The 19,562-nt window shown below is 40.3% G+C and overlaps 1 protein-coding gene across 1 annotated transcript in view; it reads left to right on the top strand.

Moving 5' to 3' along the window:
• DCBLD2 (discoidin, CUB and LCCL domain containing 2) overlaps positions 1-19,562 on the top strand; it is a gene marked incomplete at its 5' end in the record, with an annotated part of 94,041 nt that overhangs the window by 23,122 nt on the left and 51,357 nt on the right. The window contains one exon of the mRNA XM_004716754.2: positions 7,786-8,013. Coding sequence (XP_004716811.2) covers positions 7,786-8,013 — 228 coding nt within the window. The remainder of the gene's footprint in view (positions 1-7,785; positions 8,014-19,562) is intronic.

Here is a 19,562-nt window from a genome sequence, read left to right as displayed (position 1 = left end):
GACCGATGCCACACATGTTGGGAAGGACGCAAGGACTAGGAAGTGAAGGCACCAGCCAGTGGGCAGTGAATGTACTACATGGGAGTTGAATAGGGGAAGGAATGTGGCCAGGAGGAAAGGAATAGACTGGAGGAAAGAGGGGAGTCAAGTTCATAGAAAGTATGCAGTGGGTGTCAGAGCACTGAAAGGTCAGGAGACTGACCAGAACAGTGAGACATGGGAGCTTTTAAGATTTCACAGGTGGGAGTAATCTCTGTTAATGGCAAAAACAAAAGCCCAGGTTGTGGCCCTGGATGTCAGTTACTGAAGTAGAGTAGAAATCACTGGAAAAGAGATAAGTGAGAATCCCGTTCTCATGAATTAACTTTTTACAAGACTTCATACTGAAAACTTTAGAGCTCCTTTTAACTTTTTAAAGAAACTGGCATTGTCTGGGCAGATTGTAGTCACATGAACTGAATCAACTGATGGGCAAAAAAACCCTTTAAGAAATTGTTTGTTTGTTTTTAACAGTTGTATTGACATAGTTCATATATCATAGAGTTTGATAAACGTATTAAAAGTTTAAACGTATTAAAAAGAGCTGTGCAATCATCACTACGGTACATTTTAGAATATTTTCTTTCTTCTCATTATTAGCTCCCCATTTCCCCTAACCTCCCCTGCTATAACACAAGCCTTTCCTGACCTTCACGGTCCCTCCACTTTACCAAACATGCTGCCCTTCTCTAGGGTCTGGTCTCTCGTAGTAACATAGGGTGAAAAACAGCATCATATAGAAAAGCACCAGATGATGAGGCGCTAACTCATCATGTGTGCTCAGGAAACACCGGTAGAAAAGCCTGTAATAGGAAAGCCTTCGACCCTGTAGATGGACACCCGTGTTCGCAACCATGGGCTCCAACAGGAGAACAATTGTGAGGACGGTGCAGGGCTGGGCGGCGCTTCCTTCTGCTATGCCCCAAAGCTGACTCGATGCCTCCGGACAACAACAGATGGGTTTGAAATTTCTAGATGGCAGAACTGAATTTTGTTAAAGATAGGAAGCCTGCTGGGAGTCGCAGCGAGTGGTAGATTGTTGCTTTGCCCCTTGGAGTTGATCCCAACTGCTCAATAGGGTTTCCAAGGCAGTCATCTTCCCAGAGGTTGACTGCCTCCTCTTTCTTCTGAGGAGGGGCGCCTGGGTTCAGACTGTGACTTTTCAGTTGGCACCTGCACACTTAACAGTTGTGTCACCAGGCCTCTGAGCAGGGTAGATACGCACTTACTTCAGCGACTGACCCTAGCGCTCCTTTGTTTCACATTATGAGTAGAGTGGGTAGTTGGGGGGAGTGGAAGATGACTTTGGCATCTCACATTCCTACAGGGTAGTGCCAATTAAACATGAGTTTGGTCCTAAAAATGAGTGAAACTGAATAATATCTTTCCTAAAATTAGCCACAGTGACCCTCTTTAGTGTCTCAATGCATATACATCTTATTGAGTATATATATTGAATATAGATAGAGACAAACAAAAAACGGTGAAATTCAAGTATTGCCTTGAACGACTTCTTTGAGACTTGTGATGCCACTTGGGAAATCTCACAGTAAGTGATACGGCTGACACAGCACATCTGGTCTTAAAAGTCAGTGTTCTATAACCCATTAGAAGTGTTCATTCCTGTCCTGATCAAATGGGATATATTAGTTAACAATTGCAGCTTACTCTTTTGAAGATTGACCCCTTAAATGCCCCATCTCCCTTTTCAGCTTATTGTAAGACCTCACTGATGTGTTATAAGAGTGACAGAAGCGACATTGGGTTGGAGAAAGCCACTGGAAACGCATAAATCTTTCGTGGCTTATAATGATTTTCACTAAAGATACGTTGGTCTTAGTTTTTGTCACACTGTGTAAGTTTCCTGCTTTTGTGTGTTTTGTTGGTGTAGTCTTTAGAAACCATCAGAATATTCATACTGAAAACAAATGAGGTAATTAATACTATTAGTAGTAATCTGACCAAAACCTGAGGGGAGCTGGAGGGTCTTACACAATCAACCCCAAGAGCACATACTTATCCAGAAAACAGTAGGCATGCTTTTTTCTTGCATGAATTCATTGTCATTTAAAAATGTTTAATGATCTTTCTACTCCACTCCCCTCCCCTTAGGGATAAGTCCTAAAAATTTATTCAGTTGTTTCCCGGGAGCAGTATCAAAATTTGTATCTGCCTCAGCACATGTGACCTTGCCCTCTTCAGAGGGAGTGAACACATGTTCTGTGAGTAATCACCCCCCTAGATAAATCTGCAGCTGGACAAAGGAGCAGGAAGATCAAATTCCAGTGTTTTTTTCCTTCATGGAAATAAAGTTACAATTCAAAGTTTTCTCTAGATGCTCCACCCTTTGTGGTCAGTTAGATTCTAGAGTCGACTCTCCGGAAGAGGAGAAGGCATGGATGGTGGTGATAATGAAGGCTCTGGAGCAGGAGCAAGACTGCTGGTTCAAGTTGTTGGTGGGAGTGTATGGATTGATCTTGGACTGCGGCCCGTTTTAAAAGCAGTTTGCCAGTGGTGGTTACTGGTCTGTCACTTTGGTCTTGTGAAAATGAGTAGTAGGTGGGATACATCATCACTCTTTTCACTACAAAAAGCTAAGCTGAACATTTTGGAACCCTTACTTTTGATCTCATTAGTATCTTTTTTTCCTAATATTTAAGAGCTTTTGACACAGGGTGGGGGAGGTCATTCAATTCCTGTTGTTATTCGTTGCTCCCCCTTGACTGACTCATGGCGATCCCATGTGTTAACAAAGTAGAACTCCCCGGGTTTCCTGGCTGTCATCTTAATGAAAACAGATCATCAGGCCTGTCTTCCCTGATACTATGGGGTGGATTCAAACAGCCAACCTCTAGGGTCACAATCCAATTTAAGAACTGGGAAGAGGAAACTTAAAATTCCAATGAGCTTTCAAAAAACTATAATTAAAACAGTGAGCCCTGGTGATGTGGTGGGTTTTGCAATGGGCTGTTAACTGCAAGGTCAGTAGTTCAAAACTACCAGCTGATCCTTAGGAGGACGTTGAGAATTATTCCCTGAGCTGTACCCTTCATGAGCAGAAAGGCATGCATTACTTGTTGACCAAATGATATCCAGCCAAGAACTAAAGCAGATATCCCAAGTGAGAATTTTTTAGCCTTTGCACTAAATCAGCTTTTCTCAGCCTCAGCACTTCTTCACCTTATGGGCCCATCATTCTTCGGCCTTTGGTCTGCCATGTCTATTGTATGAAGTTCAGCAGTGTCCTTGCCTTCTGTTATTGGATTCCAACAGTACTCCTTCCAGTGGTGACATTTAAAACGGTTTCCAAACATTGGCAAATAGGAAATTCAGTTGTGCCAGCATATGCTTTCAGAGTTATTGCACTAAGTATACTAGGTAATTTGTTAAAGAATAGTTTACAGATCTTGGTTTACATTTTTCCCCCAATAGTTTTATTGGCACACAGTTTACATATCATACAATCGAGTAGTTCAATCATTCACTCATATCAAGGTCTTGGTTTACTTTTAAATAAAGGTGGGTGGCTGCAGACAAGTCCTCTTAGTAATGCACCTGTCTGTATCTCATTATGGTGCCTTCAAAAAACTTTAATCAGAAAAATGGCTTCTGGAGAGATCATCTGGGTCGGTTAATTTCCATTAAGAGTGAGCATGTGAGAAATTTTGGCAACTTTATCTAGACTCCCACGAGGAAGTCTTGGGTTAGTTACTGAGTTGGGGTGACTTCATGGCAGTGGATATTCTTGTTAGATTTTTTTTATTAAAAGATCATTTTATTGGGGGTTCTTACAGCTCTTATTACACTCCATACATCAGTTGTATCAAGCATATTTGTACATGTGTTGCCATCATAATTTTAATTCCCTAGTTTACCTTCTGTCTGTGGTATTGTTTGCTCACCGCTCCCTTTCCCTGCCTCCTCCTTCCTCAATTTTCTTGAAGCACACAGCATCACCATGGGGGTTTAGTAGGAAGAACCTTTAAGAAAATTGAAAACTGCACTGAGGAGAATTAGGCCTGGATAATTGTGCCCAGACAGTTTTTTCTTTTCCCTCATGACAGAGCATCTCCTCTTGATTCTGAAAGTAGCACGGTGGTCTTGGGAATAATTAGCCCGGATCGTTGTTAATTTTATTGGGAAACTTTACCCCATTCCAGACTACACAGCCCTGGTCTTGCCACTTGAGACTGATTTTTGTTCAGAGAACATGTAAAAGGAACATTATTTTGAGTCCCTTGAGGACGCTGAAACTGCCGTTGTGACTTGGTAGAAATTGAAGAATGCGCACTTGTTTGAGGAAGAGCTAGAGAAATGGACACACCCTCTTCAGAAATACAAAGATCTAGATGGGGGCTATGTCGAGAAAGAATAGTTTCACACGTAGAGATTTTTGTTTGATAGAGGTTTCCATGATTTGTAGCAATACCTTATGATTTACCCTCAGATCCTAAACGTATACACCATAGCAGTTCATGCTTGGCCAGGTTGTGTCTTAGTCACCTACCTAGTACCGCCGCAGCAGAAATGTCACCAGGGAGTGGCTTCAAAAATAGAAATTTATCTTCTCACCATTGAGGAGCTGAGAAGTCTGTCAGAGTGAGGGCTTTAGCGATCGCTTTCTCAGTCCGCTGTGGAGAGAGGTTCTCTTTGAGCCTCGGCTTCTGGGTGAATTTCAGGGGGCTTGGCTTCTCTAATCTCCAGCCCTCAGCTTTCTTGCTTGTTTAATCTCTTTTATATCTCAAAAGAGATTGATTTAAGACATACTCTAGACTAATCCTATCTTATTATCATAGCAAAGACAACCCCTTCGCAACGGGGATCTGAATTACAGTCATAATCTGTAGCGCCAGGATGGAATTGTGTCCACCACAAAGATGTGCTGTAAACACCTGGGGTTATTTATAATCCCATTGGGAAATATTTACAACATATATTTTGGACGGGATACAATTCATCCAATAGTCTTTTAAGTTCTTTATCTGGTCAGGTAGCACTTTGATCAAATACTCTTAGGCATTCCAGCTCTCAATTTGCAGTAGATTGGAGATTTCCTTTTCATTTTGGTTTCTGGTACCTGGTACCCATCATCTGGTTTGCAAGAGGAGGAAGCAGTGCACTCCAGTCACATACTTTAGAACATTCTTGGCACAGTGCTTGTGGGCTGTTCATTACCCCACCACCACCACCACCACCACCACCACGCACACACAAGATTCTGAAAAAGCTCCGTTTTAATTGTTTTCTGCATCACCGTGCATACAAAAGGCCCTGGTTTTCATCAGTTAGTGTTTGTTTTGTTAACTTGTAGAAACTGTGCTTTAAAGAAGGAAGCATAAGAAACTTTCTGTATATTGAGAATTAAAATACACATGAACAAAAAGACTCTCAAAGTTACCCCTAACTTTATGTTTGCACTCTTTTTGTACAATTCATTTCAAAGTGACAACTGTAAGCTAAATAGTTCACTCTGGGGAAGGAATTGGATGTGACAGTCTGCTATACTACGTGGGGCATTCAGCCTGTTTGTGGGAAATGCTTGGCTCTCTGTAGTCTGTTAACACTTTCAATCCGTTGAAAGGCTACTTTAGTTTCTATTTGTTAAAGAAGATCGTTCGTATTTTGAGTTATACCATTTATTCAGTCATTACTTTCTAAAGATAGAAACATCTCTAGAAACTGCGTTTTCATCCTTTGAATAGTAAGGGAACATTTCAGACTAGTTTCATAATGTTAGAAACTCTGTTTTAAGATAGTTGGCCTTTTTTCCCTTCAAGGTTAATGATTGCTCAAAAGTTATTATATTACAATTCTCTTATTTTCATAGTGGAGGTTTTTATACTCCTGTGTTTTTAATTTAGATTATATTCAGCCGAGATATTCAAGGTATTTTCATGGTAGTCAAGAAAAATTTCTGGTTATTTTTTTTCCTGGGTTGTGTTACATTCTGAGTTTCATATTTGCAAAAGACCAGTGGGCATATTACACAAAAACCCACATGTTTATTTGAAGTTACCCATACATATTATTCTATTATTGAACTGTGCATAGTTTTTGTGTATGAACTAAAAGCAGGTGTGGGAAGTATCCAAAGTTTAACCTTGATTCAGAGTTAAGCTTTATTTAAGATAATTGTTTAAGAAGCATGTCTCTAGCACTGAATTTTAAAGTAGACTGTGGAGCAATAAAACAAAGCAAAAAGACCAAACCCCCTGCTGTCAAGTTGATTCCCGTTTATGGAGTACCCAGAGGCACGCCCACTAGTCCTGCCCTGGGGCATTTCCAAGGCTGTAAACTTTTTGGAACCCTCTGGTGTCTGAGGTGGGTTTCAACTGCTGATCCATTAGCTAGGAGGGGAACACTTAGCTTAGTTTGTTCCATCAATGTGTTCTACCCCTCTTGTGCTTTGAGAATAAAATTTACCAGCAAAGGATATGATTTTTAAGCATTGTCATACGAATCTATGTTTTGGATTTTGGGATTTTTTTAGTCAAGTTACTTCTGAGGCTTATATGAAATTACTTTTTAAAAGGTTAAATGTACAGTTTCCGTACTCATTCAATTAAGCATTTATTTAGCACTCACTACTTGCAAGATACTGTGTTCAGTTCTTATAGGGCATCTGTTTTAGAATCTAACATTACTACTTTGAATAATTTGTGTGTGTGTGTGTGTGTGTGTGTGTGTGTGTGTGTAGATCCTGAACTATTCCAAAAGTGATTATAAATAACTCTTTTGAAGGAGAATATGCTATCATTTAAAAAAGGATGTTCTCATCTTATTAGAAAGAGATTCATTTGAATCTCACCCATCATTATGAAATACTAAATAGTATTATCGCAGCAGCACCCACAACTTCTAGAATGACCATTACATGTTACTTTCTAGGTGCTTCATAGAAGGGCAAACTTTATAGAAGACAAAGGGAAGAATGCAAATTTTTTTTTAGGATGCAAATATTTTATTTTTATAAACAATACATTAAATTACCTGAGTCTCCATGTCCAGTTGCTGAAGAAACTTGTTGAGTAAATAATGCTGCTAGCAAGATACTAAGGTCATTTTTAATAGGCATCTAAGCCGGTGGTTCTCAACCTTCCTAATGTCGCAACCCTTTAATACAGTTCCTCATGTTGTGGTAACCCCCTAACCATAAAAATACTTTCGTTGCTACTTCATCATCTGTGATTTTGCTACTGTTACGAATCGGGCGGCCCCTGTGAAAAGGTCATTCAACCCCCAAAGGGGTCGCGACCCACAGGTCTAGAACCACTGCTCTAAGCTTTTACTTTTCTTGTTACTTAATTGGGGGAAGATGAGTAGGAATCATTTAGATTATCCCAAAATGACATTCGTAATTAAATAGTTGAAATGGATTATATACTTATAAAACTTATATTTTTAATACTGATAATTCTTTTTACAAATTGAATTTCTTTTAAAAATTGGATTCTGAATATGCATATATGATTGTGCCCTGCAAAGTCGTGTTTACCACTGGTAACCCAGATTGGACAGTTCTTTGAAATGTTAAAGTAATGGTTCCTTTGACCTATTGGCTTCTCGTGACTCATATGAGTACGTGTGCCAAGAAATATTTCTTCTCTTGTGTAAGGAAAGTGTTGTTTTGCAATGTTAGATATCTTACGTATTTTATATATTCAGAGAAAAAATACCAAATGTAATTATAATGTAATTAAAGATGTAAGAACAAGTTATCATTTATTTTAACTTTTTTTTTTTAAGGTGATGGATGTGGACACACCGTACTAGGCCCTGAAAGTGGAACGCTTATGTCTATAAACTACCCGCAGACCTCTCCCAATAGCACTGTGTGTGAGTGGGAGATCCGGGTAAAGGTGGGACAGAGAGTACGCCTCAGGTTCGGGGACATTGACATTGAGGATTCTGATTCTTGTCACCTTAATTACTTAAGAATTTATAATGGAATTGGCATCAGCAGAACTGAAATAGGTAGGACATTTTCTTTTCTTATCAATGTACTTATAATGATGCTTCATTGTTCCGAATTTATGAAAATTTTGATAGTCCACATTTAATGTCTATGCTGTCTAAAGTGAAATGTGAGAAATCATTGAGAACATGTATTTGACTTGCAGAAAAAGAGACTATTATCCTCTTCGTCTTTTACTTGCTTTTCAAATCTATTTTGTTGGTATTTTTTCACAAGACACCACAGTATTATTTCTAAGGAGGAGGAGGTTAAAAACATCTTACTCTTTGTACTTTACTTTTCTTTCCCTATTGTATTTCAGTTGAAGATACAAGATGATTTATGCTTAGGATGTGGTATCGCTGAGTGGCTAAGATCTAAACTGGCTTTGGGTCAAATCTTAACTCAGTTATGACATTGCTGTGTGAGCTTGAGCAGGTTACTGGGGGGTCTGTCACAGCATTTGTAAGATAGGGAATGAGGGGATCACGTGTGAAATGCTCAGGGCAGGACTCACACATCATGCATGCTCATAACTGGTTAGCTGCGATTGCAATTATTCTTTGCTAGGAGCCTGTTAGTTGTCAACTCATGGGCACCCCCATGTGCAACAGAGCAAAATGCTGCCTGGTTCTGTGCCTTCTTCTCAATCTTATACTCAAGGCTCCATTGCTATAACCACTATGTATTTCCAGGAGCCCTGGTGGCATAAGTGATTATTACTGCTAACCTCAAGGCCACCAGTTCAGAACTACAAGCCATGCCTTGGGAGAAAGAAATCTTTCTGCTCTCATAAAGAGTTACTGTCTTGGAAACCCAAAGGGGCATTTGCACCCTGTCCAGCCGGGTCACTATGGATTGAAATTGTCTGTAGGAAGTGGATTTAAGGCCAACCTAGGGGACTTATCTTCCAATAATATATCAGGAAAAAAATCTGTTGTGATCCATAGGATTTTTTTCTTCTTCATTCTTTAGTCTGCCAGCTGCTACGTGGAAGAAAAAGATGAGATTAACTGCTCCCATGAAAATTGTATTACCTTGGAAATCCTAGATAGCGCATTTGGGTTTTGGGGGGATCACCTACACTACAGGATAGGACCATGGCCTACTGTCCTGGCTCCTGATTGGTGTTTCTCAACAATTTTTTATTAACTTGGCAGCTTGGTCACCACTATTGAAGGACAGCTGGATGTACTTGCTTCCTGAGGTGATGAAGTAGGGAGGGGGTAATACTGCCTGCCAAGCACTCGTACAGCAATACACAAGGTGGATCCATAGTTACATTAAGCCTTTAGCAATTCACAGGGAGAGAAGGACACGGGGAAACACATTAAATGAACCATAAGGATTTGATGAGCCAAAAAGAGTGTGAGACATTTTGCAGAACAAGTGACCTAGTTTCTTCAACATATAAATAGCGTTGCGAAGAAAAAGGAAGAGGAGAGAATTGTTACAGGTTAAGAGACATTATCTTTGATGGGAATGTGTTGGCTTCATTTAGATCTGGATTTAAACTCACTGTGTTAGTCTGGGTACTTTAGAGAAACAAATCCACAGAAACGTTTAAGAGAGAGTTTTATATAAAGGCTAAATGCGCATCAACATTCCTACTCAGTGCTGCCCAAGCCCACAAGTCCAACATTAACCAATATGTCCGACACAAATCCACAAAGCCCTCCTTCATCTCACAAAACAGATGCAATGATGCCAACTGCAGGAGGAAAGCCGAGTCAGAGAGCGTGTAAGCATCTCAGCGCTGGCAGGGGTCTCCACATGGGTGCTCCAGCACCCAGGGCTGCATCGGGGTAGGTCCATGTGACTTCTCCTCAGGGATGTCTTGCAGGAAGTGAGCCTTGCCAGCTGAAGCAGGCTAAGGCAGCTGCACCCTGGTCCGACCATCACAAAGCAAGAGACCTGAGAACTAGAAAGGCTAGGCTCACAGAGCCATTTATCCCTCTTCACTTCAGTTAGCCCCACATGTGTTTATTGGCCAGGTTGGCACAATAAACTAACTACCTCACTCACCAACTACAAAATGACTTAATTTTTAAGAGTCCAAGAAATTTTAATAGGGATTAGGCATTTCCGTGATAGTAAAGAGTGATTGTTTTCAGTGTGTTGATGGTCTCTAAGGACCCTTAATGGTGCAGCGGCTAAAGCTGCTAACTGCAAGGTCAACAGTTCGAATCCACCAACTACTTCACAGGAGAAAATGTCTCAGCTTGATATTCCTTAAAGGTTTATAGCCTTGGAAAACATTACAGGGCAGTTTTACTCGGTCCTATATGATTTCTATGTGACAAAATCAATCTTATGGAAGTGGATTTGGCGTATGTTATTGAAATTTTTTGTTATGTTCTGATTTTTTAGAGATTCATTCTAAAGTTCATTAAAAATTATGCCTAGAATTTATTTTAAATATGCCAGGGGGAAAATTGGTAAGGAGAGGGATAGATGGCATATTACAAATAGCCAGTGGCATATTGTTGACATTGAATAATGGATACTGTAATGTACATTTCCCTCTCCCTACTTTTATGTATTTTTAAAAATTTCCATAATAAAACTATTTTCGTCTTTAACAAAAGAAGAACACCATCTCTTACCACAGTAAGTCATGGCATGGTTGCTTGAGAGTGAAAGTAACATGGAACATAATTTACCTCAAAGGTCTGACCACCCCTTCGCATTTAACTTGCTGAGGGTGCTTTCTCCGTCATTGCTCGTGCCCTGACTTCAGAGTCAGCGCTCCTGCTTTGTGGACATCGGGCGGTGGTGTAGGTGCCAGTCAGCCGGTTCTGACTCAGAGCCACCCAGTGTACTGCAACAAAGCATTGCCTGGCTCTGCCCCATCCTCACAATTGTTATCTTTGGGCCCATTTTTACGGCCACCACGTCGGTCTGTTGTTTTGAGGGTCTTCCTCCTTTTGGCTAGCCCTCTTCTTTACTAGGAAGGCTGTCTTTTTCTAGGATTTCTTGATAAATAGGACCAAAGTCCATGACGGTCTCACTATCCTTGCTTCTAAGGAGCATGTTGGCTCTTCTTCCGTAAAGACAGATTTGTTTGCTCCTGTGGTAGTCCATAGTACTGTAAATACTCTTCATTAGCACCACACATCACTTCTTCATTGTCCGGGTTCTGTATGCATGTCAGGTAATGGGAAATTCCAGGAAATAGTCCTCCAAGTTATAGCTTTGCTCTTCAACCCTTTAAAAAAAGTCTTGTGTAACAGATTTGCAGTATAACATCTTTTGATTTCGTGACTCCTGCTTTCATGAAAATTGATTGTGGCTCCTAGTATCCTGATGTTTTCTATTGCTGCAGGTTTGTGAGGACTTTGGTGTTCTTTGTACTGCATTGTGATCAGAATGACGACAAGCCTTTGCTTTTCTTCAGTCATTGCTTCAAGTCCTCTTGACTGATTGAGCAAGAAAGTTGCGCCTGCGTGTCATGGATTGTTAGGAGCCTTCCAATTCTGATTCTTCTTCATATAGTCCAACTTCCTGGATTATTTTCTCAGGAAATAATTCAGTAAGTATGGGGTATGCTAGTTGTTTAGTAGTAGATTTCAATTCCCTTCTTTCATTTTTTGCCACTTCCTCATTCTTGCTGCACATGGGCGAGTGGAAAGCTGCAGCAAGGGCAAAGGGAGAGACCCAGTGATGTTTCTTTTGGCCATTCGTTGGGCTCCCATTACCACCTTCCATGTTATGTTTGCACTGGTGCTGCATTTTGGTAGTAGTTTGTGGTTAGATGTAAAAAGGAAAGCTTCTGGACATATCACAATGAGATAAAAAGACTATTTGAAAAGAGGTGTGTGATGTTCTCCTTTATATAGATCTATAGCGAAGTACAGAATAGAAGCAAATCAATGTGGGCATCAAGATTTTAATGATAAATGGTCAGAATCTCCTATATCAACTCCTCCCCTTCAGAAAAAAGCCTGGCCCAAATGAACCTTATTTCCCTATAAAAACAGTTCCTGAAGGTTTTGAGTTTTATGTAAGATGGTGTTAATTTTAGGAACTTTTTTCCCTGAGGGAGATTATGGAATAATCAGTAAATTGAAATGAAAGGGAAACGGACTTCACAAGTTTTCCTGTTAGTCCACTAGGAAGTAGGGCAGTTGCTTCCTTTTCTCTTAGAAAGGATTGTAATACGTAATATATTAGTATACTTGGGTTTTTATGGCCTTATATAATTTTGCTTTCTAAATTGCTAACCTGCCCAGAAGCTTATAAGATAACTTGGTATAAGAGCCCTCATTCACATAGAGCCACTGGTAGAATGGTTTTAATAATACTGTTAAGGTTGGCTCTCTATTCTGAATTCTTTACTTTTTTTTAATAACTAGTTTTTCTTGTGGTGATAGCATAGACTCACATCCACAAAAATACATTCTTTCAGATACTAAGCACTTTTTTAAATTTAAATTTTATTTTATTTACATCTCTTATCAAAATCCACACATACATCATTTTGTCAAACACATCTTTACATATGTTGTCATCATCTTTTTCTTTCTTTTTTTTTAAATTAAATAATCATTTTATTAGGGGCTCTTCCAACTCATCACAATCCGTACATACTTCATTTGTGTCCAGCACATTAGCACATATGTTGACTTCATCATTCTCACAACACCCGCTTTCCACTTGAGCCCTTGGTGTCAGCTCATTTTTCCCTCTCCCTGCTCCCCCCTCCCCCCTCCCCCTTGATAATTTATAAATTATTATTATTTTATCATATTTTACCCCATCTAACGTCTCCCTCACCCACTTCTCTGCTGTCCGTCCCCCAGGGAGGAGGCCATTTGTAGACCTTGTCATCTGTCCCCCCTTTCTCCCTCACCTTCCCTCCACCCTCCTGCTATCGCCACTCTCTCCACTGGTCCTGCGGGGTTCATCTGTCCTGGGTTCACTGTATTTCCAGTTCCTAGCTGTGCCAGTGTACATCCTCCGGACCAGCCGGATATGTAAGGTAGAATTGGGATTATGGTAGTGGAGGGGGAGGAAGCATTTAAGAACTAGAGGAAAATTGCATATTTCATCGTTACTACACTGCACTCTGATTTACTCTTCTCCTCCCTGCAGCCCTTCTGCAAGGGGATGTCCAATTTCCCCCGGATGGGCCCTGGGTCCCCACTCTGCACTCCCCCTCATTCACAATGTTATGATTTTTTTTTTGTTTTTGGTCTTTGATGACTGATACCTGACCCTTTCACCACCTTGTCATCTTACAGGCTGGTGTACTTCTTCCATGTGGGCTTTGTTGTTTCTCAGTTAGATGGCCCCTTATTTATCTTCCAGCATGTGGGACCCCAGATTCTGTGTAATTTGACAGCTTGGCACCATCAGCTTTCTTCACTGCATTTGCTTATGTACCCGCTTTGTCTTCAGCATTCGTGTCGGGGTAGGCTGGTGTGCTTCTTCCTTGTGGGTTTTGTTGTTTGTTAGCTAGATGGCCACCTGTTTGTCTTCAAGCCTTTAAGACCCCAGATGCTGTATCATTTGATAGCTGGGCACCATTTGCTTTCTTCACCACTTTTGCTAGTGTACCCCCGTTGTCCTCAGCGATCGATTAGGGGCAGGTTGGTGTGCTTCTTCCGTGTGGGTTTTGTTGTCTCTCAGCTAGATGGCTGCTTGTTTATCTTCAGGTCTTTAAGGCTTCAGGTGCTATATCTTTTGGTAGCTGGGCACCATCAGCTTTCTTCACCACACTTGCTTGTGCACCCATTGTCTTCAGTGACTTCAGGTGTTATAACTTTTGGTAGCCAAGCACCATCTGCTTTCTTCACCACATTTTCTTGTGCACCCATTGTCTTCAGCGATCGACTAAGCACCTCTTTGAGCTCAAATTTAAACCAAACTCACTGCTGTCGAGTCAGATTTTTCTCTCTTGCTTACAATAGATCTATCCCTTCTTTTTTAAAACACAAGCAAACAAACGTTTTATTAGGAGCTCTTACAGATATTATTACAATCCATAGTTCCATTAGATTAAGCATAATTGTACAATTTGTGTCATCATTACCAAAACATTTTCCATCTTCTTGAACTCTTTGATATCAGCTCCCTTTCCCACTCTACCAACCCTCATGGACCCTTAATAGACTATATATTATTATTTTTGTCATATCTTATACCATCCAATGTTTTCATTCACCTATACAATGCTGTTGTTTGTTCCCCTCGAGTGGGATTATAGATTCACCATTGCTGTCAGTCCCCTCCCCGCCTTTCCTGTGCCCTCAGGGAATCATTCCTTCCATTACTGTCTCTGAGAGGTTTATCTCTCTTGTATTTCATGCATCGAAAGATCTTGATTGTAGAAGTGTATATAGCAAGACTAGTGAGGCAAAACTAAGGTGAAAATAGTGGGGGAGAAAATATTAACTAGAGCAGGAGTGCTCACACTTTTCTAACATGCGAACTACTTATAAAGTGACCAAGTCAAAATGATCTACTAACTACAAAAATGCAAAACATATATTTATTACATTTCTTTTTATTTATTTATTTATTACATTTATTCATAAATGCATTGATAATTCTTTGTACAATGTATGTTTATGTACCTTGCATAGCCACATGAGTCCATATTGCACAACACAACACCATTAACTATGTACATTTTTTGTCATTGCCTGAGTTTATTCTGATGACTTGCACTGAATGGAATGAGCCAGGGATGCATAGTCCGGACAGTAGCTGCTGACAGCCAGCCTCAAGCACACTTCCAAATGATCATCAGTCATGGTGGAATGGTACTGGGGCTTAATGATCTTTATGTGGGAAAAAGCTGCCTCACATAAATAAGTAGAGCTGAATAGTGCAGTCAAGGAGGTAGCACATTTTCTCATGTTTGGGTACTTACCCTCTACAAGTAAGTTCCAGAGCTGTTCACGTGCTCTGGACTTCAGCTGAATGTTGGCTTGTAGTGTCAAGGTCTCCCATTCGTATGAAAGTGATATGTTTTTGTCTTCTTACTTGGACCAGCTCCCCCATTCATTTGAATACTCTTAACGTTTAAGAGGGGAAAACAAGGCCTAAAAATTGGCGATAGCTGAACTGGTCAGTTTTGCTGCACTTAACACAGTTGTTTGCGCATGTGTTTGACACCTAAGATTGCATAAGATTGGCTGTGCTGTATGTCAGTTAAGTGACGGGATTGATGATAGGCTTCCGTCTATTTTTTTAATGCCATGCAGTCTACCCACACTACATTTGCAATTGATGTATTGAGCACCCCTGAACTAGAGGATAGTAATGTGTTTCATCAGTGCTATACTGCACCTGGATATATCATCTTTACCTATATTCACAGATAGTTTTGAAATGGAAAAATCCATTTCTTTGACTTGAATTTTACACTCCTTTTTATTAGTCACTTTTCTGTAGTATCTGTAAGATAATAGTAATCTATATAAGTAGAAATAGGATGTAAATTTTTATTTATTAACCTTTTATGTACAAATAGAAATATAAATCCCAATTTGCTGGGTTTTGTTTTGTTCTTATCTCAATAATTAAACATCTGCCCTAGACCATAGGAAGCTACCAGCATCATTTCCTCTGTTATTGGTAGCCATTTCATATAAAGCAAAATAAAAGTAAAAGGAAAGAGGAAGAAAGTATGCTTATATTTAAAGGAATATAGTCTGTCTTAGTAGTTTTGTCCAGTGTATCCTTCCCCCAACAGTTACTGGCGTGTAATTCACATATCACAGTCATCTCACAGACAACACTCACAATTATGGGATTTATTATGGAAGTTAACAGGTTACAATTCAGGTGGAAATGCTCAGGATAGAATTGTGCAGTCAGTTAAGAGCTGGGCACCATCAGCTTTCATCACCATGTTTGCTTATGCACCCACTTTGACTTCAATTGTGTTGGGAAGGTGAGCACCACAGAATGCCAGGTTTTTCGAACAAAGGGTTCTTGCGTTAAAGGAGGACTCAAGTTAGGGACCCAAAGCCCGTCTCCTACCTTAATACTTAACATTTAAGTATATGTACAAAGACCTATATTTTAATGCATTTACATATGTGCATACCTATGTTTATACCTCTATAAATGTCTTTTGCCTCCTAGTTCTTTCCTTGATTTCTTTTCACTTTCCTCCTGTCCCACTATCAGGTTCGACCTTCATTCCACTCTCAGTACTTTCCCTCGGTTACATTGCACTTGATCAAACCCCACCAGGCATTCTACTGCCTCCTTGCCATTGATTTTAGATCTCTATTGTTCCCTTGTCCCTGGCTTTGTTGGCTCCCCCCTCCCTGGTACAGATAAGAGTTCTTAACACATGGAATCCAGGATAGTTAAACATCTCAGGAACAGAACTGGGAGTAGCAATGCAATGAGGGTAGGGGAAAGGTGGGGGGAGAGTGGGTAGAAACAGGGAACCAACTACAATGATCAGTGTATATATAACTGCCCCCCCCAAGAGGGGTGAATAACAGAAACATGGGTGAAGGGCGACAGTGGACAGTGTAAAATATTGAAAATAGTAATGATTTATGATTTATCAAGGGTCTATGAGGGTGGGGGAGGGATGGAAAAAAGAGGAGCTGATACCAAGGGCTCAAGCAGAAAGGAAATGTTTTGAAAATGATGATGGCAACATATAAACAAATATGTTTGTTACAATTGATGTATGGATTCTTATAAGAACTGTAAGAGCCCCCAATAAAATGATTTTTTTTTTAAGTGCAGTCAGTTAATGTTACAGAGTTCTTTCAGGGCTCAGCTCCAGCTTTGTGGGTCCATGAATCCAACTCCCTGAATTCAGTGCTCAGAGGCACCCTACCCACAAGTCAGCCTCCCGCCCCACAGCACTCAGCATTACATGCTCCCTGGGCTGGGAGTCCACAGCTCTGTCTCACAGTCTGGCTGCAGGTGCGCTACTTCTGCGCCTGTGCCACTCCTCAGATGCCAAAATTGTCTTCTGGGTTGAGGCGGTTCACTGGGTCGGGATATTCGGGTTCTGAGGGCACACTTCATAGCTGGTCCTTGCTGGAAGTGAGATTCTCCCTCTTGCTTCTGAGCGGGCTCAGCAGGCTGGAAGTACAATGATTCCTGCTACTTCCCTTGCCTTCTCCTACCCAGCCCATCAGGGAAAGGCATTTCTAGGAGTAGCCGAGGCTCTGGCTAGAAGAGCCACATTAAATACTTTGTTGCTCTGTGGCAACATTGTACTAAATTTAACTTTGTGATCATACCTATTTTATTTGGATTTAGTTATAGATTTTTTTTTTAAAAACTTGACAAGAGTGGCATAAAAAAATTTCAAATCCCTTTTACCTAGATTTTCCAAATGTTAGCATTTGTATGGCTTTTAAAAAGTTTTATTGATACAAAATTCACATACACATTTCCATAGTTAAGTCACCTTTAAAAAGGGTTATGTATGCATCATCACAATCAGTACTAGTCTATCCCCCACCATTGATTATTTGTTCCCCAGTTCTCCTGCCCCTCCCCCCTATGCCCAGTAAAGCATTGCATCGGTTATTGTCTCTGTGTATCCACTTCTGCTGTGTTTCATAAACTGGGAAACATAACAGAATCAATAAAAATAGAAACAAGAAAATAACAAATTCAACAGAAAAGGCCACCAGATATATTAAAATAAGCCAGAGCGAAGATTTCTGTCATGGAAGAGGTGAGTGTAATGGTACGTACTTTGAAGGTGATAAGGTTGTTTTGTAAAACAAAAGTAAACACATAGCTTTTGGGGGGGAAATCCATTTTTTTGTGCCCCCTTATATATTGACATGTGTTTTCTTAAAATATTAAATATGCTTTAAATAAATATGGTGCTTTTTAATAAGAAAAGGAAAAAATACTTAATTTTAGGAAATAAGTTATTTTTAAACGTGTGGCTGAATTTCCCAATTTCATTTTTTCATCCTCTCACCATATTTATTCATGATGCTGAGCAAATAATCAGAAACTGAATTATATGCAGAAGAATGCAGTATCGAGGTTGGAAGAAGGCTTATTAACGTGTGATAAGGAGAGGTCACAGTCTTCCTTGCTTAAAGTGAGCAGAGCTTGCTGATGAAGGTCAAAGGCTGCAGCCTTCAGCATGGATTACAGTACACATGTAAAAATCCTCACAACTAGACCAGTAGGTAACATCATGGTAAGCACAGAAAGATGGAAGTTATCAAGGACTTTGCTTGGCTTGGATCCACCATCAAGGCTAACAGAAACAGCAGTCAGGGTCAAAGGACACATTTTATTGGTTAAATCTGCTGCACAAGCCCCCTTCAAAGTGTTGAAAAGCAAGGATGTTCCTTTGCGCCCAACCCAAGCCATGGCATCCAGTTGCCTCAAATGCACGTGCATGTTGACATTGAATTAGAAACACCAAAGAAGAATCGGTGCATTTGAAATATGGTGCTGGTGAGAAAGACTGTCCAGGGGTTGCCCATCTGTGCCTCAGTGCCTCCGTTACCACCTGTCTGTCGGGCTGACTTGTTCCTCTGATGCTAGAGGCAATACATTGCTATGTCAAATGTCAGCAGGGTTACCCATGGTGGACAAGCTTCAGCAGAACTTCCTAAATTCGACTAGGAAAAAATGTCTGGCAATCTCCCTCTGAAAATCAGCAATGGAAAACCTTAGGTATTGATTAACCTGTGTTTTTCTCTCCCTCATTAAACAATCAGCTGTCAAGCTGACTGATTCACAGGGACCCTATAGTGCAGGTAAAGAGCAGACGATATGACTCTCAGCATCCTGCACTTCCCTTCCTGACATTAAGGCTAAGTCCCAAACAATAAAGTATGGAATTCAAAAACAATAACCACAACAAAGGAAATTGCATTGGGTGATCTGTCATGATAAAATGATTCCAATTTTATATTTCTCTGAACAGTTTTATTGACATATAATTTACATGATCTATTTTAAGTGTATAGTTTGAGGATTAGTAGTACATTTCTACACTGGGAGCCACCACTAAAATCCAGTTGTAGAAATAAATGTTCAGCGTTTCCGAAATTCCTTTGTGACTTTCTAGCGTCAATTCCCACTTCTATTCTAATTCCTAGGTGACTACTCTCTATTTCTATGATTTTCTGTCTTTTCTACAAATGCCATATAAATGACTTCTACTTGTAGTGGGTTGAGCACTGGGCTGCCAGCCTCCAGGGCAGCAATTCATACTGACCGTCTGCCCCACAAGAGGTAGAGGCAGCTTTTTGCACGTATAAAGATGTATAGGCTTGAAAACCCACAGGGTTTCCTGTTGGGTCACAAGGAGTCAGGATTGACTCAGTGTCAGTGCTTAGTAGTATTTAACATAGTATTTTTGAGGTTCATCTGTTTTGTTGTGTCTGTTAGTGTTTTGTTCTTTTATGTGGTTGAGTAATACTCCTTTGAATGGGCGTGCGCGTGCACACACACACACTCCTTTTGCTTTCCATTCAGTAGACAGTGCATTGATAGACAATTGGCCCCTCCCCCGAGAAGAATTTATCTCAAAGGATGGCACTGAATCTGCAGCTTCGGGAGAAGGATATATCTGACCAGAGCACACAGGAACAGATGACGG

Source organism: Echinops telfairi, unplaced genomic scaffold (assembly GCF_000313985.2).
Source record: "Echinops telfairi isolate 266 unplaced genomic scaffold, ASM31398v2 ScPeMD7_6;HRSCAF=24_1, whole genome shotgun sequence".
Lineage (NCBI taxonomy): Eukaryota > Metazoa > Chordata > Mammalia > Afrosoricida > Tenrecidae > Echinops > Echinops telfairi.
This window is presented reverse-complemented; position numbering and strand designations above follow the sequence as displayed.